This window comes from Poecilia mexicana, unplaced genomic scaffold (assembly GCF_051168715.1).
Source record: "Poecilia mexicana isolate PSO_F unplaced genomic scaffold, ASM5116871v1 scaffold_17, whole genome shotgun sequence".
Taxonomy (NCBI): Eukaryota; Metazoa; Chordata; class Actinopteri; order Cyprinodontiformes; family Poeciliidae; genus Poecilia; species Poecilia mexicana.
Genome location: NW_028263386.1, coordinates 11,618,418 through 11,639,794, shown reverse-complemented (window position 1 = coordinate 11,639,794; position 21,377 = coordinate 11,618,418). Strand labels below are relative to the sequence as shown.

The 21,377-nt window shown below is 38.8% G+C and overlaps 1 protein-coding gene across 1 annotated transcript; it reads right to left on the bottom strand.

Annotated features, from left to right (window-relative positions):
* Window positions 1–1,039: 1,039 nt before the first annotated feature.
* npc1 (Niemann-Pick disease, type C1) lies at window positions 1,040–20,870 on the bottom strand. Its single transcript, XM_014998296.2, has 25 exons — window positions 20,708–20,870; window positions 18,302–18,430; window positions 17,153–17,259; window positions 16,173–16,318; window positions 15,804–15,971; window positions 15,460–15,709; window positions 15,294–15,376; window positions 14,644–15,014; window positions 13,614–13,840; window positions 12,114–12,214; window positions 10,294–10,396; window positions 9,981–10,170; window positions 9,569–9,751; window positions 9,321–9,435; window positions 8,172–8,299; window positions 6,895–7,029; window positions 6,670–6,759; window positions 5,851–6,041; window positions 5,593–5,708; window positions 5,104–5,233; window positions 4,797–4,982; window positions 4,317–4,548; window positions 3,760–3,873; window positions 3,470–3,632; window positions 1,040–2,650 (listed from the first exon to the last, which is right to left on the bottom strand). The coding sequence occupies exons 1-25, from the start codon at window positions 20,798–20,800 to the stop codon at window positions 2,568–2,570; spliced, it is 3,834 nt and encodes a 1,277-aa protein (XP_014853782.2). The 5' UTR covers window positions 20,801–20,870; the 3' UTR covers window positions 1,040–2,567.
* Between the last annotated feature and the right edge of the window lie 507 nt (window positions 20,871–21,377).

Below are 21,377 nucleotides of genomic sequence, written 5' to 3'. Positions count from 1 at the left end.
CTGAGCTGCTATTCTTTGCACTATACTACACCTCTGTTGCCTTCAATTCTGGAATTTTATTTTTGTTACTTAATGTTTAAAAATCCTCTTCGTATCCATGCAACTGCATAAGTTTAAGCAAACGTGTCACTTCCTAATACTTTCATTTCTCACATGTCGGCAAAGACTGCACTCCCCATGCTGTGCGTTTCTCTCCTCCTCTGCTCATAGTGTTTTTCATGCCTGACTGAACTAGAATACCCTCCTCTGTTCAGTGTGCCTGAGCCTTGATGGAAGACAGGGAACAGGTCAGAGTCAAGAGAGAGTGGGGAGCCTCTCCCTTCTTACATAATAGCACTCTGGCAACCTGCACATTTTCTCCTGTACACAGCGCCGCAGACCTGCGGAGGAAATTAATATTTTAATCTCTCAGTCACACTGAAAGGACAATCCCGCTCCCACGGGGGGAGGAGGATAAATAAGTCATGAGCTTGCGGGGTTGTGTGACAACAGGGCTGAGCAGACAGTCACAACAACAAATGCTGAGAGGAAGTGGACAGGTCTCAACTTGGCAGCAACTTTCGGATGGGATGTGAGCGACTCGACGGCCTGTCAAGATTTGGGGAAGCAATACCAGGGGGTGACCAGTTATCATGGAGAACAATGGGTTTTGCTGCAGCTGATCATTTGGAAATATATTTCTGCACGTGTGCGACCTAAAAGCACTTGCTGCCCTGCAGAAAATGTAAGTAAAAGCACTGCCAGCCTCTCTTACAGTGAGAAAAAAAATGAGGTCACTCCCACTAGCACTACTCAGAGATCATGCAGGCTCTTCTCAGTGAATGGGTTCAGGCGCCACGCTGTGGTTAGACTCAACTATGTCAGTCAACGTGTTCTGCATGCAGCAGGGAAAATAAGCTCACAACAGGTCAACGTTTACCCAACCAAAACGTTTTAGTGGGATTGTGCATGTAAAAATTTTAAAAACCCAAAGTAATACAAACATACAAAGATATCAGAACAAAAGAGTTCATAAAATAAACACAAAACAAGCTTTGCATTTTTGTTGAGTAGTTTAATAAATGTTAAAAATGGTTAAAAACTAAAGTATCCCATGTTTCACTTCATCAGTTTTTTTTTCCAATGTCAGACAGGATTCAACAACACAAAACGATAACCAAAATTGTTTTTTTTTTTTGTCTTGCACATTCAGGTGCAGCTTTTTCTCTTATTATGCAAATTATTACTCCATCTCTACTAAGTAATAAAAACAAGGAAAGGTTCACTGCTCTAGCAGAACACAAATGGCTACAATGTCAAGACATGTTGAGGTAAAGGTGGCAAACATAAACAATGTAAAGCTCTGATTGGTCACATTACGCTTAAATTATCTGAAAACACTCGTTTGTTTAAAGGGGCCTCTAACCGTAAGCTAGAAGAGGTTCAAAACAATATACAGAAAAGCAACGCTAACAGTTAAAACAATAATTTAAAAGCACATCTCAAAACTGCCGTAACTGTAATGACCATAGAACATATTTTAGTTAGTCCTGTTAGCTTTTTCCAGTTATATATATATATTTTTTTTATCCTCTTTCATTTATAATGCTACAAATGTTTTGTTCAGTAACCACAAAGCAAATCAGATACACACCAATCAGAACCGTTCAGTCCTACATAGTCTTCAGGGAAAAAAAAAAAAGGACACTTCTATGTCGGCACAATTTAAAGTGAAATTTGTTGTTTTGAAATAAATAACACGTGGGAAGGAAGACGTGAAGCAGCATCTTTGGGACCGGCTGCATGTACCTGGAAATTGTTTTTTTTGTTTGTTTTTTTTTGTCGCCCCGATTATCTGATTTTTAAATACGGAAAAAAAAAAAAAACTGAGTATGCATTTAAAAGAATTTATCCTCATCAGTGGAAGTATTTTATGCATCACCAATCTGACGTAGATGTCGATGTGTCTAAAAGCGTCACTGTTTGATTGCTACTAGCTGCTGAGGAAAAAGCTGATCTGCGTCACGACAAAGCAAAGAGACGAGTTTTCCAGGTGTTGCAGGAAGAGTCGCCGCTGTTACTAGTTCCATTAGATAAATGTCTAATAATAGTTGTACAAATACTCAACGTTTTCATGACAAAAAAGAAACATTTCATATATGATTAATCTGGTCTGGACAGCTTTATGAAAACTGACCAGTTTGTCCCCTTTTGCATCTTCTCAAAACTACCTGCTCCTCTCCATCAAAGTGTCTGTTCCTTGGTGTGTTGTTCCATTTGCAGATGCTAAAGCCTGTAGTGCGAGAAGGTCGACGATGACGACAACGATGATGACAGCAGAAGAGGAGGGCAGCAGTTTTTTTATTTTATGTCTTAAGTCCTCTAAGGAGAAATCTACTTGTGCTTGTGGACTTGGCCTTCAGCGTTCCTCATTTCTGATATCATTCCTGAGTTAGATCCACGCATAGTAGCTGGGATGATGAAGAGTGTGTCAGTGGTTGCAGAAGCAGCTCGAGCTCACACTCTCGAACAAGTCCCTCACAGGTAGTTAGTTAATTAGTTTGTTGTTCGCCGTCTCAACAAGCCAGCTAGTGTTTGATGAGGGGCTCCCTTTCTGTGCCGGCGAGGCGCTGGTTTGCGGCAAACACCTTCGCTTTGTTCGCCGACGGACCTTTGGAGAGGATCACAATCTAAGTAAATCACCCAGGTCAAGACTGTCCAGGTAGGAAATGTACGTACACCAGTCATGATCATTAATGAGATATTAAATTAGAGCTTTTGATCGTTTTAAGCTGCTCTTTGTTTAGAGGGAGGAATGATCACTTGATGTGCAAATTCAATGAGTTTGGTGCTTATGTTTCTGTATAACAGGGATTTACTCCAACTCACGCACGCAGTCAAAATTATACATCAACCCCCACCACTGTTTTTATGGGATTTCTCCTTGACCAAATGGGCTTTTTAATGAACAAGCTTCTGAAACAGTTTTGTCTCCATATTATATGACATTTTCTAGATCCCAATCAGCAGAGTTAAAAACTTAAAAATATCAAAAATCTACATAGCATTCACACTAGTGATAAGTGTATGAATGCAATACAAAAACACAAAATCTTAGCAAGTATCTTTTGTCTAGTTTCTACTAGTGTAAATTTTGAAAAGGACAAAACTAACTCACAAGTAACTTCAGTAAAATATAAGAGCTTGTTTTAGGTGAATAATTCCTTAATATTGATTTAAAAAAAAGTATAAGTTCCACTGGCAAATTATTTCATTTATAACATGGGGAAAATGTCTTGTTTTTAGAACTAGCGCTTTATCAGTATTAAGGAATTATTTAAAATAAGCTGCTACATCTTGCTAAAAAGTTACTTTTAAGTTAATTATGGACTTTTCAAGTATGCTACACTACACAAAAAAATACTTGACATAATTGTGTGTTTTTGTTGTGCAGTATATTATATATTGCTTGTTGTGTAATATTACTGACCTATATAGCTTAGAAGAACTGGGAGGAAGACGAGGCCGTGCGTTGCCCCGAGCAACACGATGGCCAAGTACATCCTGAAGTAGAAGACCTGGAAGATCTGCGACTTGGACAACGCCAGGATTAAAATCCCCCCAAACTTTGTTAATGTGATCCCACTGAACACCTGTTGAGATTTAATAAAAATACAAAAATAGAATAAATTTAAGGTAACACTAAAAACACAAGACGACGACATTTTGACAGAATTAACGTCCTGTTGTGCATTTAAAACGGCGGCGGCTTCAACTTACGGAGCTGCCCATATGAGCCAAGGCCTCCTCCGCTCGCTCCACTCTGCTCTTCTTCGTGCTGACGGAAAACGCTCGCACAATGTGACTGCAGAACTCCACGGAGATTCCACAGCTCTGCAAGTCCAGGAAAAGAAACATACAATTTAGAGCAGAAGAAAGTCACACATCTGTTTTATTTCCCCCCCTTTCAAACTGATTATCAGAGGTGACAGTAGGTCATCTGTAAACTCTAGTTTCCTTTCGGTCATTCTGACACGACTTGGCATCATAATTGTTCATGTGACATTTTCAGAACAAAGTGCATCAAGTGAGAGGGTTTCACTTTATACACATTTACTGTAGTGAAATTTTTTTTTTTTTTACCCCTTTCACAGATTTCCTCTGTATTTTTTTTTGTCACATAAAGGGTTTCAGATGAAACAAATCTTCATATTACTTAAAATAAAACACAGAATTTTGTTTTCCCAAAGTAATTCCCGTGTCTTGGGGGGGGGAAAAACTTTTGCTCTCCCATTGATGCTCCTTAGAAAAATTGCTGAATGTTTGTTTTCTCTCACCATAACCAGGTTCACTAGAGACACCGCGTTGAGGCTGATGTCCCACAGCCACATGACGCCGAACATGTTGACCAGAATCATGGCGATGGTGATGCTGACCATCAGCGCCGAACACAGCTCGAAGCCCAGCAGCACCGTAGTGACCACAAATATGGCCCCCAGCGACACGCACAAATTCAGAGCCGTGTCGTAGGCAATGGTGAGGTACTGCTCATAAAACACGTAGAAGACGCTGTAGAGGAGGAAAACATTAATAAGTGAGCACATAGTGAGTAAGATACTTCTGAAATATGTAAGCCAGAATTATTGACACCCTCAGTAAATAGCCTTGTATTTTATTTCTATTACAAAGAGACAAACAAACAAAAGATGGACATGTAGAAAAACAAGTCATGCCTACAGATAAGTATGGCAGAGGACTTGGTATCATGAACAAAAACGTATTATCCAAAAACAGAGCAGCTCGTCAGCAGAATGTACCTGTAGGCAAAGACTTTGTGATCCATGGACTGACTGATATTCTTGGCCAGGATTCGGGCCATTTTCAAAGCATCTATGAAGTCTGGAGACTCCTTTAGGATGGTGTGGTACGTCATGAAGTAAGTTGCTCCGACGCCCGTGTTGTTGGGATACAGATCGACTGCTGTGGCATAAGCCGCATGTCCGCTGGAGAGGATTAATGGAGAGGGGTAAAGAAAAAGTTAAAGCGAAAGGATTTAAGGACACATGAAGTGTTTTTGTTTTGTTTTGTTTTTGTTTTTTTTGACAAATGCATGTGATCAATTACCCTTTTCCACACTTGGGGTTAGGATTGTCGGACAAGAACATGGGCAGAAAGTGCATGAAGTCTTCGCCTTCAGGTCTCTGCTTCCCACTCGGAGTCATGGGCCGACAGGATACACAGGACGAGTTCACAACTAGTGAATAGATTTAGAAACACGTTAATCTGTATTCAAAGGATTTGAGAAAATATATGACTGGCCTACGATGAACTCAAGACCAGATATTTCTATTTACACTTAAACGTGTAACCTGGAAAAAACAGAGACAAGAAAGGAGGGAAGGAAGAAGACAAAGAAAGAAAACGAAAATAGAAGAGCAGAAGAAATTAAGAAAGGACAGAAAAGTTTATGATTGCCTACGAAATGTATTTTGCTGCTTTAAGATATTTGACAAAAATAATTTTTCCACACAAAAAAACTGGCTAAAATGTTGCATGGCTTTTACATTCTGATCTCTGAATCCACTAGACATTAGTTTGGTCGCTGGATAATACCTGAGGCATTGCAGAAAGCTCCAGTGTTGTTGTAGAAGCGACAGCAGGTTGACTGAGGCTTCACCCAATCAAAGTAATCATCCAGCCAAGACGACGGCGTGTAGGCAATGGTTGTGCTGGGAGCAAATAAAAAGTGAAACTGGTTGGATGAAGCAACAATTAAGATGAGATAAGCAGTTTGTGAAGTTCTTTAAAGCTGAACAGCTGACCTAATTAGTCCTACATACAGTATTTAAAGTTTTTACAATGTCGACTTACTAATTGCTGATAAGTGAGGCTGAATAGATCTGCTGCACCAAAGAGTCGTTGTTACATCCCACTCCTCCACACACAGAATTTTGGCCCTCTGGGCTACTGTAGTTGTGTCCATCCTCCACTACAAAGTAAACCGGCGCTCCGGTGTGGAGGTACTCGCTCAGGTTCTTGAAGTAATCCAGAACATACGAGTCCTAAATGAAGAGACGAGCTGTCAAAACTAACTGTTTATGATGGGTATAATAATTAAGGATGAGCGGAAATGGACTTAGACTTGAGGACACTGTAAAATCAATGCACCTTGAAAACAGTATCCCAAGCTTTAAACATCTCACAGAGTTCAGTAAAAGTGATAGATAAATGATAAATGATAGATAAATGATAGTCTGGAGGAGCTGCAGATCCACAGCTTAGGCTTAGGTCTTCTGTAAAGAAGACGGGGCAAAATGTTTGGTCTCCAGATGTACAAACCTGGTAGGGACATACACTACAAAAGACTTGCAGCTGTAAATGTTCTGCAAAAAATGTCTCAGCAAGGCACAATGCAAATGGATGAAGATTTTCATTTGACTTTCATTTTGAAATACATATTTAATTTTCATTTACAATTATGAACTTCTTTTAGTTGTTTTTTTTTTTTTTTGAAAACTTCAGCAAAATACACTGAAAATTTAGTTTGCAACGTGACAAGATATTAAGTTCAATGGTTGCGAATACGTCAAATAAAGAGCAAGGCAATGCAGCTCTGGCTTCTTGCATAAACTCAAAGTCTGCACTCAGAAATGGTGAGAAAGAAAAATATGACAAAAACTAAAAACTTACATCAGGCATAGATAACTTCTGGTCTAGTCCAATTTCCACTTTATTGACAACTGCAATACTGAAGGACAGCATACCCACAAACACCGCCACCTGTTGACAGGAACAACACGGTCACATCCACTCAAAAAAGAAAAAAAAAGAAAGAAAAAAAAACAATGGTTCCACTTGAACTCATTGGTGAATTTAAAACAGGAAGGCAGGGACGGTTACTAAGGTGTGACTCACAATGATTGGTCGAACCCACTCCTTAAGGATGAATGGAGCATAGAATTTCTTGAAAAAGCGGAAGAGCAAGCCTTCTGTCTTGGCTTCCTGACGTTCGGGCAGCTTCACGCAGCAGCAGATGTCAAGTCGATTCCCCTTTTTAAACATGACAGACACACCGCAGTGTTTAAAAAGTGTAGTGTAATGAAGAACCTGTTGCTAAAGTTGAATTATTATTGTACACGCTGAACAGGCCAGGAGGATCTGGAATAAGGGAATCTGTTATCTGTTTGCAGATAAATCTGTTCACATTTAGTGTGATTTGTAAATTAGAAAGTTTTAGATAATAAATATATTTGCACATTACTTCTTCATAGAGAATTTCATAAAAGGAATCACTAAAAAGTACTTTAAAAAAAATTTGATTCCGCCGAGTACAAAATTTGTTCCAAATGTGATTAAACAAACAAAACTATTAAATTACTCGTAAAGCCTGGAATGGTTTCTAACTTTATGGTGCATAATAGTATACCATCACTGTTTACTGCTAAAATGTCTAGAAGGAAAAGAGAAACATGACTCAACAGTTTGGTTATAGAGAAAGACTCCTGACAATTAACGACCTTTAAAGAAGTCAAATGAAACAGCTGACATGGAAATGAGGAAGTAGAGAAAAATACCACTAAAACATCAGAGTTTCTGTTAAAATGGTCTTCAGAGTTTTACTCAAATCTAACTGCAAATGTCAAAAGAAAAAAAAAAAAAAAAACACGTTATGCTCAGAAGTTATATGGTCAGGATTTACGACCCCAAAAAATTTCTTCTATTTTAATTTCATTAAATGTTTGTGTTTTTTTGAGGAGTTTTAGTCTACTTCATGATTTTTATACAGGTGCAATTTACATGACTTCTTCAATATGCAGGCCGTACAGTAATCAACTCTATGGGTACTAAAAGCAGGACACAAAATGTGTTCACCCACAGTTGAGATTGGGAATAATTACATTTTCAGACACGATCAGGTTGTTTTTAAAGCTTTTGTCCCCATCATTTGAAAGATGTGTTTTTGTATTTTCTCAGGTTGTATTTAAAATCTTTCAAATCAAATACAAAAATGTGATTTATTTTAGAGCAACATAAAATCTGGAGGGGATGATTACTTTCTTGGCAGTGTAAATCATTTGGCAGTTAAGTTATTTTTATGCTAGCAATCTAATTGTTAACGCCAACTAACGTCCTTTTTTTGCATCTAGATTAAAAACACAACAACAAAAAAAAGTTTGTTGCTGAACTCCCACCTCCTGTCTTTTGGCGTCCAAGCCGAGCAAGCTGACAAAGCAACTGATCTGCAACAGGAAATCGATGAAAACAGCCAAGCCAGCAAACAGTGAGAAAGTCCTAACAGCCGGCATGTTGGACAGGGCACCTGCATGATAACCCAAGAAAAAAAAAAAAAAAAAATAGGTCAGTTTGAGGCTCGGCAGAAAAATGAAGCAATCCATCTGTTAAACGTTGTCATTCTGGTTCTTAAAATTCAAGTTTGTTAGTTTAAGCTTAAACATTTGCAGTTCGGTCTGTAAGGATTTTTGCTTAGTCAAATAATTAGGACACGTTTTGTCAAAAATATGTAGACAGGTTCACATTAGATAGTTCTTAATGGATACAATCCGATTACTTTATCCTCCAATCCATAAATCCATCTGCAATGTCAGAGATATAACAGTGTAATATGACACAGACGCTGATTCGCATCCATTTCTGCTGACAAGATCATGCAGCCACAATCACTGCCACAATCTGGCAAAAATGTGTAAATAGCCTTAAAGGTGTAGTTCATGTTCACTGTGAAAATTTTAGAGATAACTCACCTTTAAATTTTTGGTAAGCATAATTAAGCTTGTAAAAAACCCCAGACATGACGAGGGTAAGTTGCTAACAACTCATTTAAAATAAAAATATTTTGTCTTATTCATGCTTTCTTTTTACGCTAATATGAATTTCTAGGTATTTCCAATTAGTAACTCTTGGCTCTTTGTGATCCCTGATCCATAAACATATAGGCCCAATTTCATTGGAGAGCTGCAGCAAAGAGGGATGAAATATCATAAAATATCCATAAAAACCACAACATACTATCTAAATACCAACAGGTTGGAAGTGGTTCCTATGCAAACCTAAACATGGAGATGTTAAGGTAGAGTAAACTCTACAGGAAGTTTAAAATGAAACCATTTGCTTTCCTCAGATGGGACAATGACTGACCTTTTTGTCAAAAAAAAACTGAAGTTGGGTTTGGTTTGAAGCACAGAATGGATAGGTGGAAAAGCAGTCCATGCTGAATGTTAAGTATGGTGGAAGATCTGTAATACTGTGGGCCTGCTTCACCAGTGAAAGCCCCAACAGTTTAATGAGTACGTTGCACTCATTAAGCAGGAGATTCATCTTACCCAGGAAGAAGGCCACAGTCTCTGAGAAGGAAGAGAGAAACATGCTGGGAGCTATGTCTCCAAGGATACGGCCGATCTGATGGTGAAGCTCTTCCTGAGGCATCCGCTCATCTCTCTGTTCGCAAATGCAAGCATTTTCAAATTTAGCATCTCTTCTTTCAGAGGAAGCCACGCACAAACATTATTCCTTACAAATAAAAGTTACGGATCAATGCTCGTTAAATATTAGCACAAAAGATAACGTTTACCTGGTAAGTCTGCACGATGATGAAGATGTTGTCGACCCCAACAGCCAGAACGAGGAAGGGAATGACCTCGATCACGATGAGTGTAAGTGGGACACCCGCATAGCTGAAGATCCCCAAAGACGAAGACACAGAGCTGAGCACAATCAGGATGCCGGCTATACCTAGAGATATCTTCGAGTCCACCTGCACCGATTAAAAAAACCCCAAGATGAATCATCTCCATCCTTTCGCCAGATTAGTTCCATGCATGAGTAACAAGAGACGTGACCGTGACTCGTGCTGCTTCATAGTAAACAGGCAGGACAAGCTAAAGGTGTGTCATGTCTGAAACTATTTTAGCTATGTGTGGCAGCAAGTGGCACCGGAAGCTCTGATTAAAATGCTGAAATCATGGCAGGGTTTTTCCTATTACCAGCAGCCTTCTGAAACTGTGGATGTGGCCCAAAGCCAGGGAGATGTAGATGAACATGATGGCGTAGCTGATCACGATGGTGCTGATGTCACTGTTGCTCTCTCTGTCGATCTCATCTTCAACGCTCCTCTCTGCACTGAAGGCTACGGTCAGATTGGGATTGTTGAAGTTCTTCATAAACTTGATGAACCTGAAAGGCACGGACACACACAAAATAACCAGACTGTACAAACAACACTATATGGAGAAAAAGAGAGAAAAAAAAAGATAAAACTAAAGGCAAAGGAGTTTGTCGGATGGATTGTCATCTTACTCTTTTTCCCAGGCGAGAGCTTGGCCCATCTTGACCGAGTCGTTCAGGTAGTTGTTGAGCGGGAAGGTGATCACAAGAGCTGTGGCATTGTTGTAGTTTGTCTCTGGAATTTGAAGAAATACAGCGTATATTTACTGTCAAAATGGATTTTTTTTACTTCTTTACCATCCATTGAAATAAGCCTATTTGAAGTCTGTTATTTAAAAAAATAATAATTAGAGAGCTCCTAAAGTGTTACAGTAAAACAAAATTAATAAAATCACAATAAAAATGTTTTAAACAAATGAACATTTTACCAAATAAATTTCAAGTTGACTTATTTACTCCTTAATTTAATACTTAGATATATGTACAAAAACACATAATTCAGTTTGTACTTCTTTTTTTATGTTGAAGGTTCCAGTGAGGTTTTCACTACTTATTGGTACAATAAGGATCTGTGATTTTTCCTTTTGACAGGTAGGTAGAGATAGTCTTTGTTGTCTCACAGAGAAAATCTATTTCACACTCATTACATATTCCAAGCTGCAGATACAAATAACTTGGGCTTCTCACAAAAAGTGTGACATCACAAATATAAATTACAACATAAACCGCATTCAACTCATACACACCTTTACAGATATAACACACATTGCTTACTCCCCTTATGCACACCCACATACACGTCACAAGAAACAAAAAAAGGAAATGGACGATTCTCTCTGGAGTTTGTTCACTGATAGTTGAGGGGACAAAGCTTTACTTGCATCTGTGGCCAGAAGGGAGTAAAGTGAAGAACTGGTTCAGAGGATGGCATGTTCTGTTGGCTACAGTGGATGCAAGACGTAAGGTTTGTGAGTCATTTGTCGTAATCAACGTTTCTGTTTTGTTTTTCTTTTCATTTCCTGCCAAATGTTTCACAATTTTGAGTATCTTACTCAGACCATTGATTCTATTTGTGTCCAATTAAATGCTTTCTAAAAAGTTATGGGCAGTGCCTGGTGATCAGCCCACAGAAAGCTGGCCAATCAGAGCAGATGAGGCTTTTACGGTGGAGGAGGGCGGAGCCTCCTTCACCTTTGTTTTTATTGGAAAAGGTGTGACGAGGGAGGCGGCGGCATAGCAGGCAACAGCTGCTTGACAGTTCCATACTTTTTAGTCTGGGAAAGAGGTACGACTTGGTTTATAGAGACACAACTATGGACAAACACTGCGACAAAGTTATGGAAAATGTGCTGAAGGTGAATGACCAGAGGGGTGCTGAAGTTTTCTTTGTTTGCTCTTTCAAAACAAGTACCAACTACAGTTTGTCACAGTGCCTTGCAAAGTTACTCCTGAACTTTTTCACATTCTGTCACACTTCAACCACACACAGTGTGTGTTATTGGGATTTCATGTCACTGAGCCAAAAAAAAAAACAAAAATAAAAACACAATGCATAGTTGTGAAGTAGAAGGAAATGTTCACAAGCAGAAATTAAATCTTAATTTTTCTTTCCCATCAACAGCTTCCCTCTGTCATGATACCGTCTACACTGCACAGGAGGTCTGTGCTGGGTGAAGTGCTAGTTTCCCTCCAATACACCCAAGATTGTGGTTGCAGTGTGACAAAATATGACAAAGAATACTTTTTACTGTAGTTAGTCACCCTCTCCTGTATGCAGTTGTGCTAAAAACCAAATACAAATATCTGATTTCCATAGGATCCAGCGAGTCCTATCGCCTCAGATGAATCTACTTCCTTTACAGGGACATGCTTATGTATGAGTTTTATCAACCACTCATAACTGTGCAAAACAGCCTTAAAAAAACAAACAAACAAAAAAAAAAAAAACTTACCATCATAACCTCCGAGTGCCAGCCAAGGGAAGACGGGGCCACCAAAGGTTCCTAAACAGGGATCATGAAGGAGAGTGGTGTCGTTGAGTGATGCTGGAGCGCTGCAAGAGGGAAACATATGTAGTTAAGGGTTTAGGACAAAAAACCTAAACACAACAACAAAGTCACTGAAGCCCTAATTGCAGAACTGAAAAAATAACCCTACATGACTGGTAAGGAGGAAATCTGCAAACACTATTCTAAACAGGAAGATTATCTGAAAATGTAACACAGGGGAAAACCCTTGAAGGAGGAGGTGGTTCATAAACTTTATCAACAAAAAGAAAAAATATATATACATTCAACTAAATAAGACACCAAGCTTGTAAGAAAGGCAAAAAGATCGTACGCAGTGCATGGCCATCAAAAACGTCATTGAATTTTTTTTTAGGGTTTTATGTGATAAACCAGGAAAAAGGTTGGACATTTGTATACTGCCCGCTCTACTCGCATACTCCTAAATAAAATACACTTCAAAAGCTTGTTAGAGAGCATTCGAGAAGAAATAACATCATGAAGCACTGGCACATAAGAAACAAGCATATGTTTCTTTCTTATCTTATCAAATTTTCACTTTGGACCCAGAACTTTTTTTTTCTTATCGTCAGCACCAAACACCTAGACAGAACAGGAATCCTCTCAGTTTGCTGCTCTCTGGTTTTAGAATCATTTGTAGGCTGATCTGAAACTAAAGGAGCCAGTCTGATTAATGTCTGATATTTTGGGAGCAAGAATTTTGCATGATCAATATACTGATGATCAGTCAAAGATAAGCTTTAATTTTTAACCGCTCTGATGCTCAAATGAACTAACATGTAGACTTTGATTAAGTTGTTAGAGTCTGTTTTCTAACTCTGCATCAATACCAGTCTTGGCCAGGATGGCCTTTTAAAGAATTCTGCTGGTAAAGGAACAGTGGAATATTCTTTAATCATAAAAATAAAACGAACAATAACACAGCAGAAAATTAAGGATAAAGTTTTGAAATCGCAGTTAAGTTATGAAACAATATCTAGAGATTGTAAACATCTCATGGATAACTGTTCTAACACCATGCCACACTTTTCAGATTTTTATTTGTCATTTTCTTTTGAAAATGGAGTAATATTTATTGGTTAATTAAAAAAAAAAAAAATCTAATGAAACAGAATTCTATGGCTGTAAGTTGAAAACATACTTTTGTGTTCTCCAGGAATGACTTTCAAAACGCCAAAAGGTGAACTGAAAAATTGCGAAACAAAACTGAGTCGGTGGCTGTCTGCTGACTATGTTCCATGTTCGAAGCGTTCCTCTACAATTCTATGAAAACGCAATGAGGAACAGGTGTTTTTAGAAGAGTGCTTCTCCAAAATAAGGACAGTGAAGCAAGAGAAGATCACAATGAAAGATTAAATATAATACAAACTGTCAGCTTATAGAAAAAAAACAAAAAATACAAAACTGAACTAAAGTAAAAAATACCTGACGCAGTAGAGGAAGTGGCTGTGATAGTCGGCGTACACGTAAAACTCATCTCCTATGCTGTGGTCCAGCACCGAGTGGCTGTTCTGAAAGTAGTTGAGAACACTCAGGATGGTGCAGTTGTTGTTGTATGGCGCCAGAGGAGCCAAGCAGATGTCCTTCAACGTGACGTTTTTGCCGTCGTGTTCAGCTACCAGGTTTTCGATTTCAAGTTGCAGGTCCAGCACCTGGAAAAGTGAGGTTAGAAAAGAAACATGAGTGCACAAATAGAAAAAAAAAAAAAGAAAAACTTGGAACCACAGTTCCAAAACCTTAGTTGCACTTCATCTATATTAGCAGAAAGAAAACAGAAATGCAATTTTAGCGGTTCCAGGTGCAAAATATTAAAACTCTCTCTTCTTCTGCACTTTGCAAGAGCTGATTTGAGCTGTAGGAATAATTATAGAACATGTAGGTGCTTTAATGCTTAGAAATTGCAATTTGACTCTAAACCTGATTTTAAAACGTTTATTAAAGCTGCCTTTTATAAAAACAGATTTTTTTTACATAGTTCTTAAAACTGTCACTACACCCAGACAAACAGTCTAATATGAGACAAATAATTTGAGGGAGAAAAAAAAAGAAAGATTTTCTTCCTCTTCCCAGTGATCCTACTGCTATCTGCAGAGATACACCACTCCCGGTCAAAAACAACCGATCAGAACAGGGAGGACGGTGTTAGTTTCAGTCACGCTTTGTGTAAACAGCAGAGCAACAAGGACAAGGATTAAGCTGTGGTCGTTCAAATTTTAAGGCCAAGTCCACAGTTTAAGTTTATCTAAAGATTTTAGGTTTTGCTGAGCTTTTTTCTTTGGAAGTTCTCTGCTTCACTGTGACGGAAAGATAGCAGAAAGTCTTGCACTTTAGTTTTCATTTACAGAAAAAACAAAAAAAACAAAACAAAACAAAAAAAAAAAACTGATGTTTTCTCCAAACGTCAGAAAGATGTTTCAATAAATTAGTGTTGCTCACTGTTTCCTAAACCACCAACCTGGTGCAGGATGTCTTTGAACAGGATGGCTTTAAACGGGACATCTGACCCTCCGAAATACGGGGAGTAGATATAAGTGTCATTGATGGGAGTGGTTATAATGAGCTGCGTTGTTCTGAAGAACGGTCCAAAGTGCTCATCGAAGTAGTTCTTCTCTTGGCGAGCCTGGCTGGCGGGCGACGACCAAAGCTCAACGGGATCGGTGGTGATGCGCATGTAGACCAAGCCTCCGCTGCAAGCGGTCACTAACACCAAGCTGCCCAGCAGGACCACAGATGGATGACGAACACAGAAAGAACCCCAGGAGCTGAAGAAAGTTTGCAAGAGATTCTCAAAGCGTTCGCCCAGCGTCTCACAGCACGATGCATTTTCTGAGAGGAGAAAAACAAAAATAACAAGAAGAATAAATCTTGTTATGTGTATATCATTTAAAGAACAAGAACATTATGGATACAGGGCCTCCAATTTGGTTCATTCCATAAAACCACAATAAAGCATTCAGGTCTGTGGTTGTAGAAAGGTTCAAAAAGTAAAGATAACTTGATAATTATGTTGCTTCTATGTATTGTTCATAATGCAAGGAGACTTTAAGAGTCTTTAAAGATGCCTATAAATAAAATGAATTATTATTATTATTAACTTGGCCTTACCTTGGTTATGATTATCACTATTGAGGGAAAGCGGGTTGTTGCTGTCCAAAATGGGGCCGTACTCTGATGTGATGGTCCTTTTCCTACACATCAGTTAGCAACCAGTTCAGAACAAACGTATGCATCGAATAATATTCATCACACATAACGTTCCGAAGCGCGTTACCTGAAACACCAAGCCCCGACTAAAACTCCGGCAAAGATGAGCAGGAAGGCCATGTAGGAGATCCACATGATGACCGACATGGCATCCATACCGAGGATGGTCCAGGGAGGGGGCAGTGGAGGGGGGACGGGTTTGGGGCCGCATGCCGCCGCGCAGTCCTGACAGGAGCACGGACCCGAACCGTCCTCTAAGCCTTCCGTACAGGCATACGTTTTGTTGTTCATGGGCGTGTAACCGGAAACCTCCACATCTGGAATAGTAACAGAAGATCTGCCTTAAGAAACGAACCCATGTAATGGTTCTGAATGTCAGTTTGTGAGTCAGTGGTATGAAGAGGTGCTTACCAGAGAACACGGGGATGATGGGAAATGGAGTCTGGCCATTGTCAGTGCTGAACATGTACTGGATCCAGTTGGTTGCATTGCATTCTTGAGCGTCCTTGCCACACAGCAGCGATAAGGCTTTCACATTGCTAGAAGGTGCCTGCACATCCTGACAGGCATTGTACATAGCTGGAAGAAATCATATAGAGAAAACTATTAAATGATTCATAAGTTCCCTTCTGTCTTCTCTCGTTTGCCACAAAGCAGAAAGTTATGACAGGAAGTTTCCATTGGCATGACTGAGAGCTCAGCTTCAGGAAATAATTATGTTAACTCAGCAGATTTCTTACGCAAGCCAAATGCTTGCATGTCAACAGTTGAAAAACTCACCATTAGCGAATGTCTTTCCGATATAGTACTGCACTTCTACTACATTATCCTTCTCGAACTTGGTGGCATTCATAAACTGACTCTGATGCGGACTGCATGTCAGCTCACAGAACAGGTTCATCAGATTGTAGAAACACGAAGGACACCTGTGTGCAGATGGAGAAGTCAGAGTAACCCGAGTTCTTTTGTGACCACCTGGATGAGTCATTGCTCATGAGCTCCTGGAGCAATTTGAGGAGGCTAGCAACTCCTGGGAAGATTCGCCATCGTTCCATGTTTCTTAGTGGCTTCCAAAGATGTGATAAATAGTTTTGTAATCCATTCCAGACCGGGTGTTCATGGCTGATCTTTTGTTGAATTTCTTTAGATTGTGCCATGATGTGTTGCTTTTCAGGGTCTTTTATCCACTTCATGTTGTCTGACTGGTTGATTTAAATTAGTTTTTGATTCTACAAGTCTGGGTATAACCTTGCCTGAGTGTGGGAAGTGAAACTGATTGAAAATAGGAATTACTCATGGTTAAGTCATGATGCAACAAAGTGGGAAAATTGCTTGTTTTACACAAGGTCATGTTATTCTGGTTTGTTTGGTTTCAGCTCATCTTTTTTTTCCTGGTATTAAAATTTGTTTGATGATCTGAAACAATTAAGTATGATTTTTTTTTTTTTTTTTAAAGCAACAATTGAATAAATCTCTAAAGTAGCAAACACTTTTTCACAACTTCGTACATATAACAGTAGTAAGATTTTAAAAACGTGAAAATGAAAATTTGAGGTGAAGCGAGACAAGCTACAAGTGATAGAACATGCTAGCGTTAGCAGATAACCACAAGGCTATCTATACTTAAAAAAAAAAAAAAAACATATTTTGTTTTTACCGGCAAATACGATACATTGACGAATTTATCTTCAGCATTTCACGAAGGCAAAGATAATGCTGCAGGAATGTCATGTGCTTCATCGACTAATCTTCTCACATACCGAGACAAGAACTGAAGGGGCAGCTGGAGACTCCCTTTGAGCGTGCGCAGCTGGTTCTCATCGCAGCAGAGGCTTCGGTTTCCATAGTTATACCCAGGACAGAGCTCCTGCACATATAAAGCACGGGTTGTGAAAAACACTTTTATACAATGCCTTGCAAAAGTATTTATAACCCTTGAGCCTTTTTACGTTTCGTCTCATTACAGCCATTGGGATTTTATGTGATGGACCAACACAAGGTACTGCACGTACAGGGGAAGGAAAATGACACACAGTGTGGATACATGACCTCCAACATGTATCCATACTGGACGGTATTATAAGATTATTTACAGAAGCATCCAAGATGCTCATGGTAACTCTGAGGGGGATGCAAAGATGCACAGCTCAGGTGAGAGAATGTGTCAAAAGAACTATAACTAATCATGCTCTGCAAGCCTTTCTGGAAGAATGGCAAGAACAAAGTCATCCCTGAAAGAGAGCAATAAGAAGTTTCCCTTACAGTTTAATGCAAACCACGTAGGGGGGACAGCAAAACATGTGGAAGAAGCTGCTCTGGTCAGATAGAACAAGAATGGTATGTTTTGATCTACATGTAAAACTGAAACATGGTGGTGGCCGCATCATGGTATGGGAATGTTTTTTCTTGAGCCTGGACAGGGGAGCTCAGCAAAGTTGATTGGAAGATGGATGGAGCTACATACAGGGCAATGGAAGGAAATTTGTTGGAGTCTGCAAATAGCTTGAGGCTCAAGTGAAGGTTTATGCTCCAGCTGGATGTTGCTGACTCTAAACATTCAGTCAGATCTACAGCAGCATGGTTTAGATCAAAACTTCTTCATGTGTCTGAATGGTCCAGTCAAAGTCCAGACCTTAATCCAACGAAGAATCTGCAGCAAGACTAGAAAAGTGACGATCACGGATGCTCTCTATCCAGACTAAATGAGGCTCAGCAATTTTGAAAAGAAGAATGGCTAAACATCTTGCTGTACAAAGCTGGTAGAATGAAACTTTAAAAACAAAAGCTTCTCATAAAATCCCAATAAACTGAGGCTGCAATGTAACAAAATGTGAAAAGTTGAAGATGCATGAACACTTTCTCCACAGAGCATCACCAACAAAGGCAAAGCATTACAGTAGTGAACGTACCGTTAGAAGCTCGTAGCCCTCAGGTTTTAGTGGACGAGGGGAACCGGTGTAGTTACAGTTATATTTTTTGCCAGGAACCTTTTCAGACTCATCACACTCGCCATACCAAACACAGTGCTGGGCCTCAACCTGACAGCGAGACAACAAAACAAACAAGATTATGAGTGAACAGGATGTTGGCTGGTGGATGAGAAATAACTTTTAAATCGTGTAAAACGTCATCTATTTTTACCAAGGCTGAAATGTGTCATGTGCCTTAGTTCATTAGGCTTTAAAACGTCTTCAGAGATATAGGTGAAGAAGCACTTTATCTTTCTTCCTTTTAAGAATTGATTTCCTGTCTTTTGAACATCATATGCTCCGTGTACTTAAAAATAACATTTTCACTTCTGCAAAAATATATTTGCAATACAGGACTTCGAAAAAAACCTGGTGACACCCAACGCAGAACATGTTAGATATCGATTTAAAATGTGACATGTGATAGCCTACTGTCTCCAATAAGAGTTAGAATAAAGCTAAACATGTTCTTTAATCTGCCTGTTCAGCATCAGAGCCATCACGTGCATTTTGTTACTAAGGTCATGTTGGGGAAGTTAATTCACTTACTCCACAAACTATTTTATGACAAGACTCGGAGTTAAACTTTGTCCTATTTTTGTGGGTTTTATTCACAAGCATATGATATTCAGGTGAAGTTATTTCTGGAAAACAACCTTTATGAAGCTGTAGGCTGCTCCTGCTACCTGGACTGTGGTACCATTTGCTAAGTCCTGTTTATCTAGGTTACCAAACAGGTCTCCATAGTGATCCTGGGCCAGAAACGGAATTTCTGCCTAAATACTCATGAGTTTTCTTTAACTTTTCTGCTTACCCACAGCAGCTTTCAGGTAGTCAATATTTGCGCTGATTCTAGCATTCTTTTCAGTTTTTTTTCTTTCTTTTTTTTTACCTTATCTTAAAACAGTAATGATTAATGACATTTCAGACGTTTTAGCTCAGTTTCAAAGCAGATCTGTGCGTTGCAGAGGATCGAACTAATTGCATCATGTAAAGAAGTGCAAATAATGTTGTGAGAGGTCACTGAGAACAAGTGAGTATTACCTACAATTGATTAAATTAAAGCAAAGGGACAGAGTCACTTTCTGTTTAGCAATACCCCTGAACTGGACAGACATGTTAAAGTTAATGAAACAGGACCGCCAGACAACAACGCTGTGCAAAATCTGGCTTTTGCATTTAGTTTAATTTTTGTTTATTCTTTTGTGCAACTCTTAGCTGCAGCTGTCCGTCTGAAGAATTTAAACTACAAGGATGACCGTCCTTGATGTAGTTTCTATTGAAGATTAACCAATCAATATTCCAGTGATTTTTGTCTGCATTTCAAATACCGAAAAAACAAACATTTGATGCCCATCTGTTAAATGTATAAAAACAAAGACCTCCCAACATCTTCAGCCTATAAATCATTCAACCAACATTGTACCTTTGATGCACCTATTTTTAGTTCATTATAAGGTTAGGATAATATCCATAAAGCAGAAATAAAGGTTACAGTATTGTTCTAATCTCTTAATTTTCTAGTGAATTTCAAAACTACTATCACAATTTAAGAACTTGTAAGATGTCTTTTTCGTCTGTAGTTAACAGGAAAAATAGAAGGGGTACAAGGTGAGAATCACAGAACATGATGTTTTCAAAAAAAAAGTGGGATGTGTTGCTTTTCACGATGGATTTACTGAATAGATCAACTGTGATTAATGAAATATCTGGCCAATTCTGATCACTGGATGACCATGCATTTTAAATTCACTGAAATAATTTGTTAATTCAGCTTCCAACAAAGACAAGCGGTAAACATTTTATTTGCTTTTTGTCATCAAAAAAGTGCTCAGTCTCCAGAAATATACAGGTTATACAAGATGGTGTTTTAATACCCGCCTGGTTATTTTATATTTAGCAGTGAACTTGTGCAATGTTGCGTTTCGCTCAGCTAGCAATTAAACTCGTGTTTTGAGGTTTCAATAACTAATTTCTTCTTCCTAAAAAGCAGTTTTGCTTTTCTGATGATTATAGGTTTCGACAGCCGCGAATTTAAACACAACCAGTACAACCAGTCTTTTAAAAAGTAAAGCCCGTCTCCCTGAAACGATTGATTTCAATCAGCTCTCAATAACGAAAGCACGGCTTGTCTTAAACCATTAAAAAACATATTTTCAAGCGAGCATAAATCCAGTAAGTTGAAAAAGCTATCTCCAGTCTACATTAGGTTATAATGCAGACTGGATAAGCATAATATGTTTATCCAGTTTCGTTCTCCGCCTCGGATAAACATCACAACAGCAGCTGTAGCCAAGGCTGAGTCACGGAACAGTCACGAGTCCGGGAACGTTCAGCCACACTCACCCATCGATAGTATCCTGACAGCAGTATAATGAAGAAGAGAACAGTGAAACCGAGCCTCCCTGCTGTGGGCCCCATCCCTCTCTCTGAAATCATCGAAATGAACTGACAGTCCGGCTAAACTTTTGCATATCTTGTTGATGGTCTCTTCTTCCTGTGACGTTTTCTTTAGGGGCGGAGGCCAGTGCTGCCACCAAGCGGCAGAGAATGTTCAGCGCTCACAGTGGAATCATGGGATTCTGCAAAGGGAAATATAAAGCGACATCTGCCTGTGCTTGGTTGTCTAGCCAATATTTGTCTCTTTTATTCTTGTAGAAAAAAAAAACACACACCAAAAATCACATTTCATTTATTCAATCTAAACTTTGCAGCATAGAATCAACCTCCAAATTTGAACCCAAGAAAATGTAAAGAAATAGAACAAAAATTTGTCAAACTTTAGACTTAAGCAGTTATCTCAGGATAGTCCATAATATTAACATTCAACATTTGTTTCATTTTACTAATCAATTATTTAATTAACTTAATTAAGCAATTAGATTTAAATGTTAATCAATAATTTCCATTTATAGAATATTTTCGAGAGTGTTTGAGCTGCAATAGGCATCCATATGCAATACTGCTTATGGAATTTTTAAGATTCTATGTTCATTTAACGGTAAAAACACTTAAA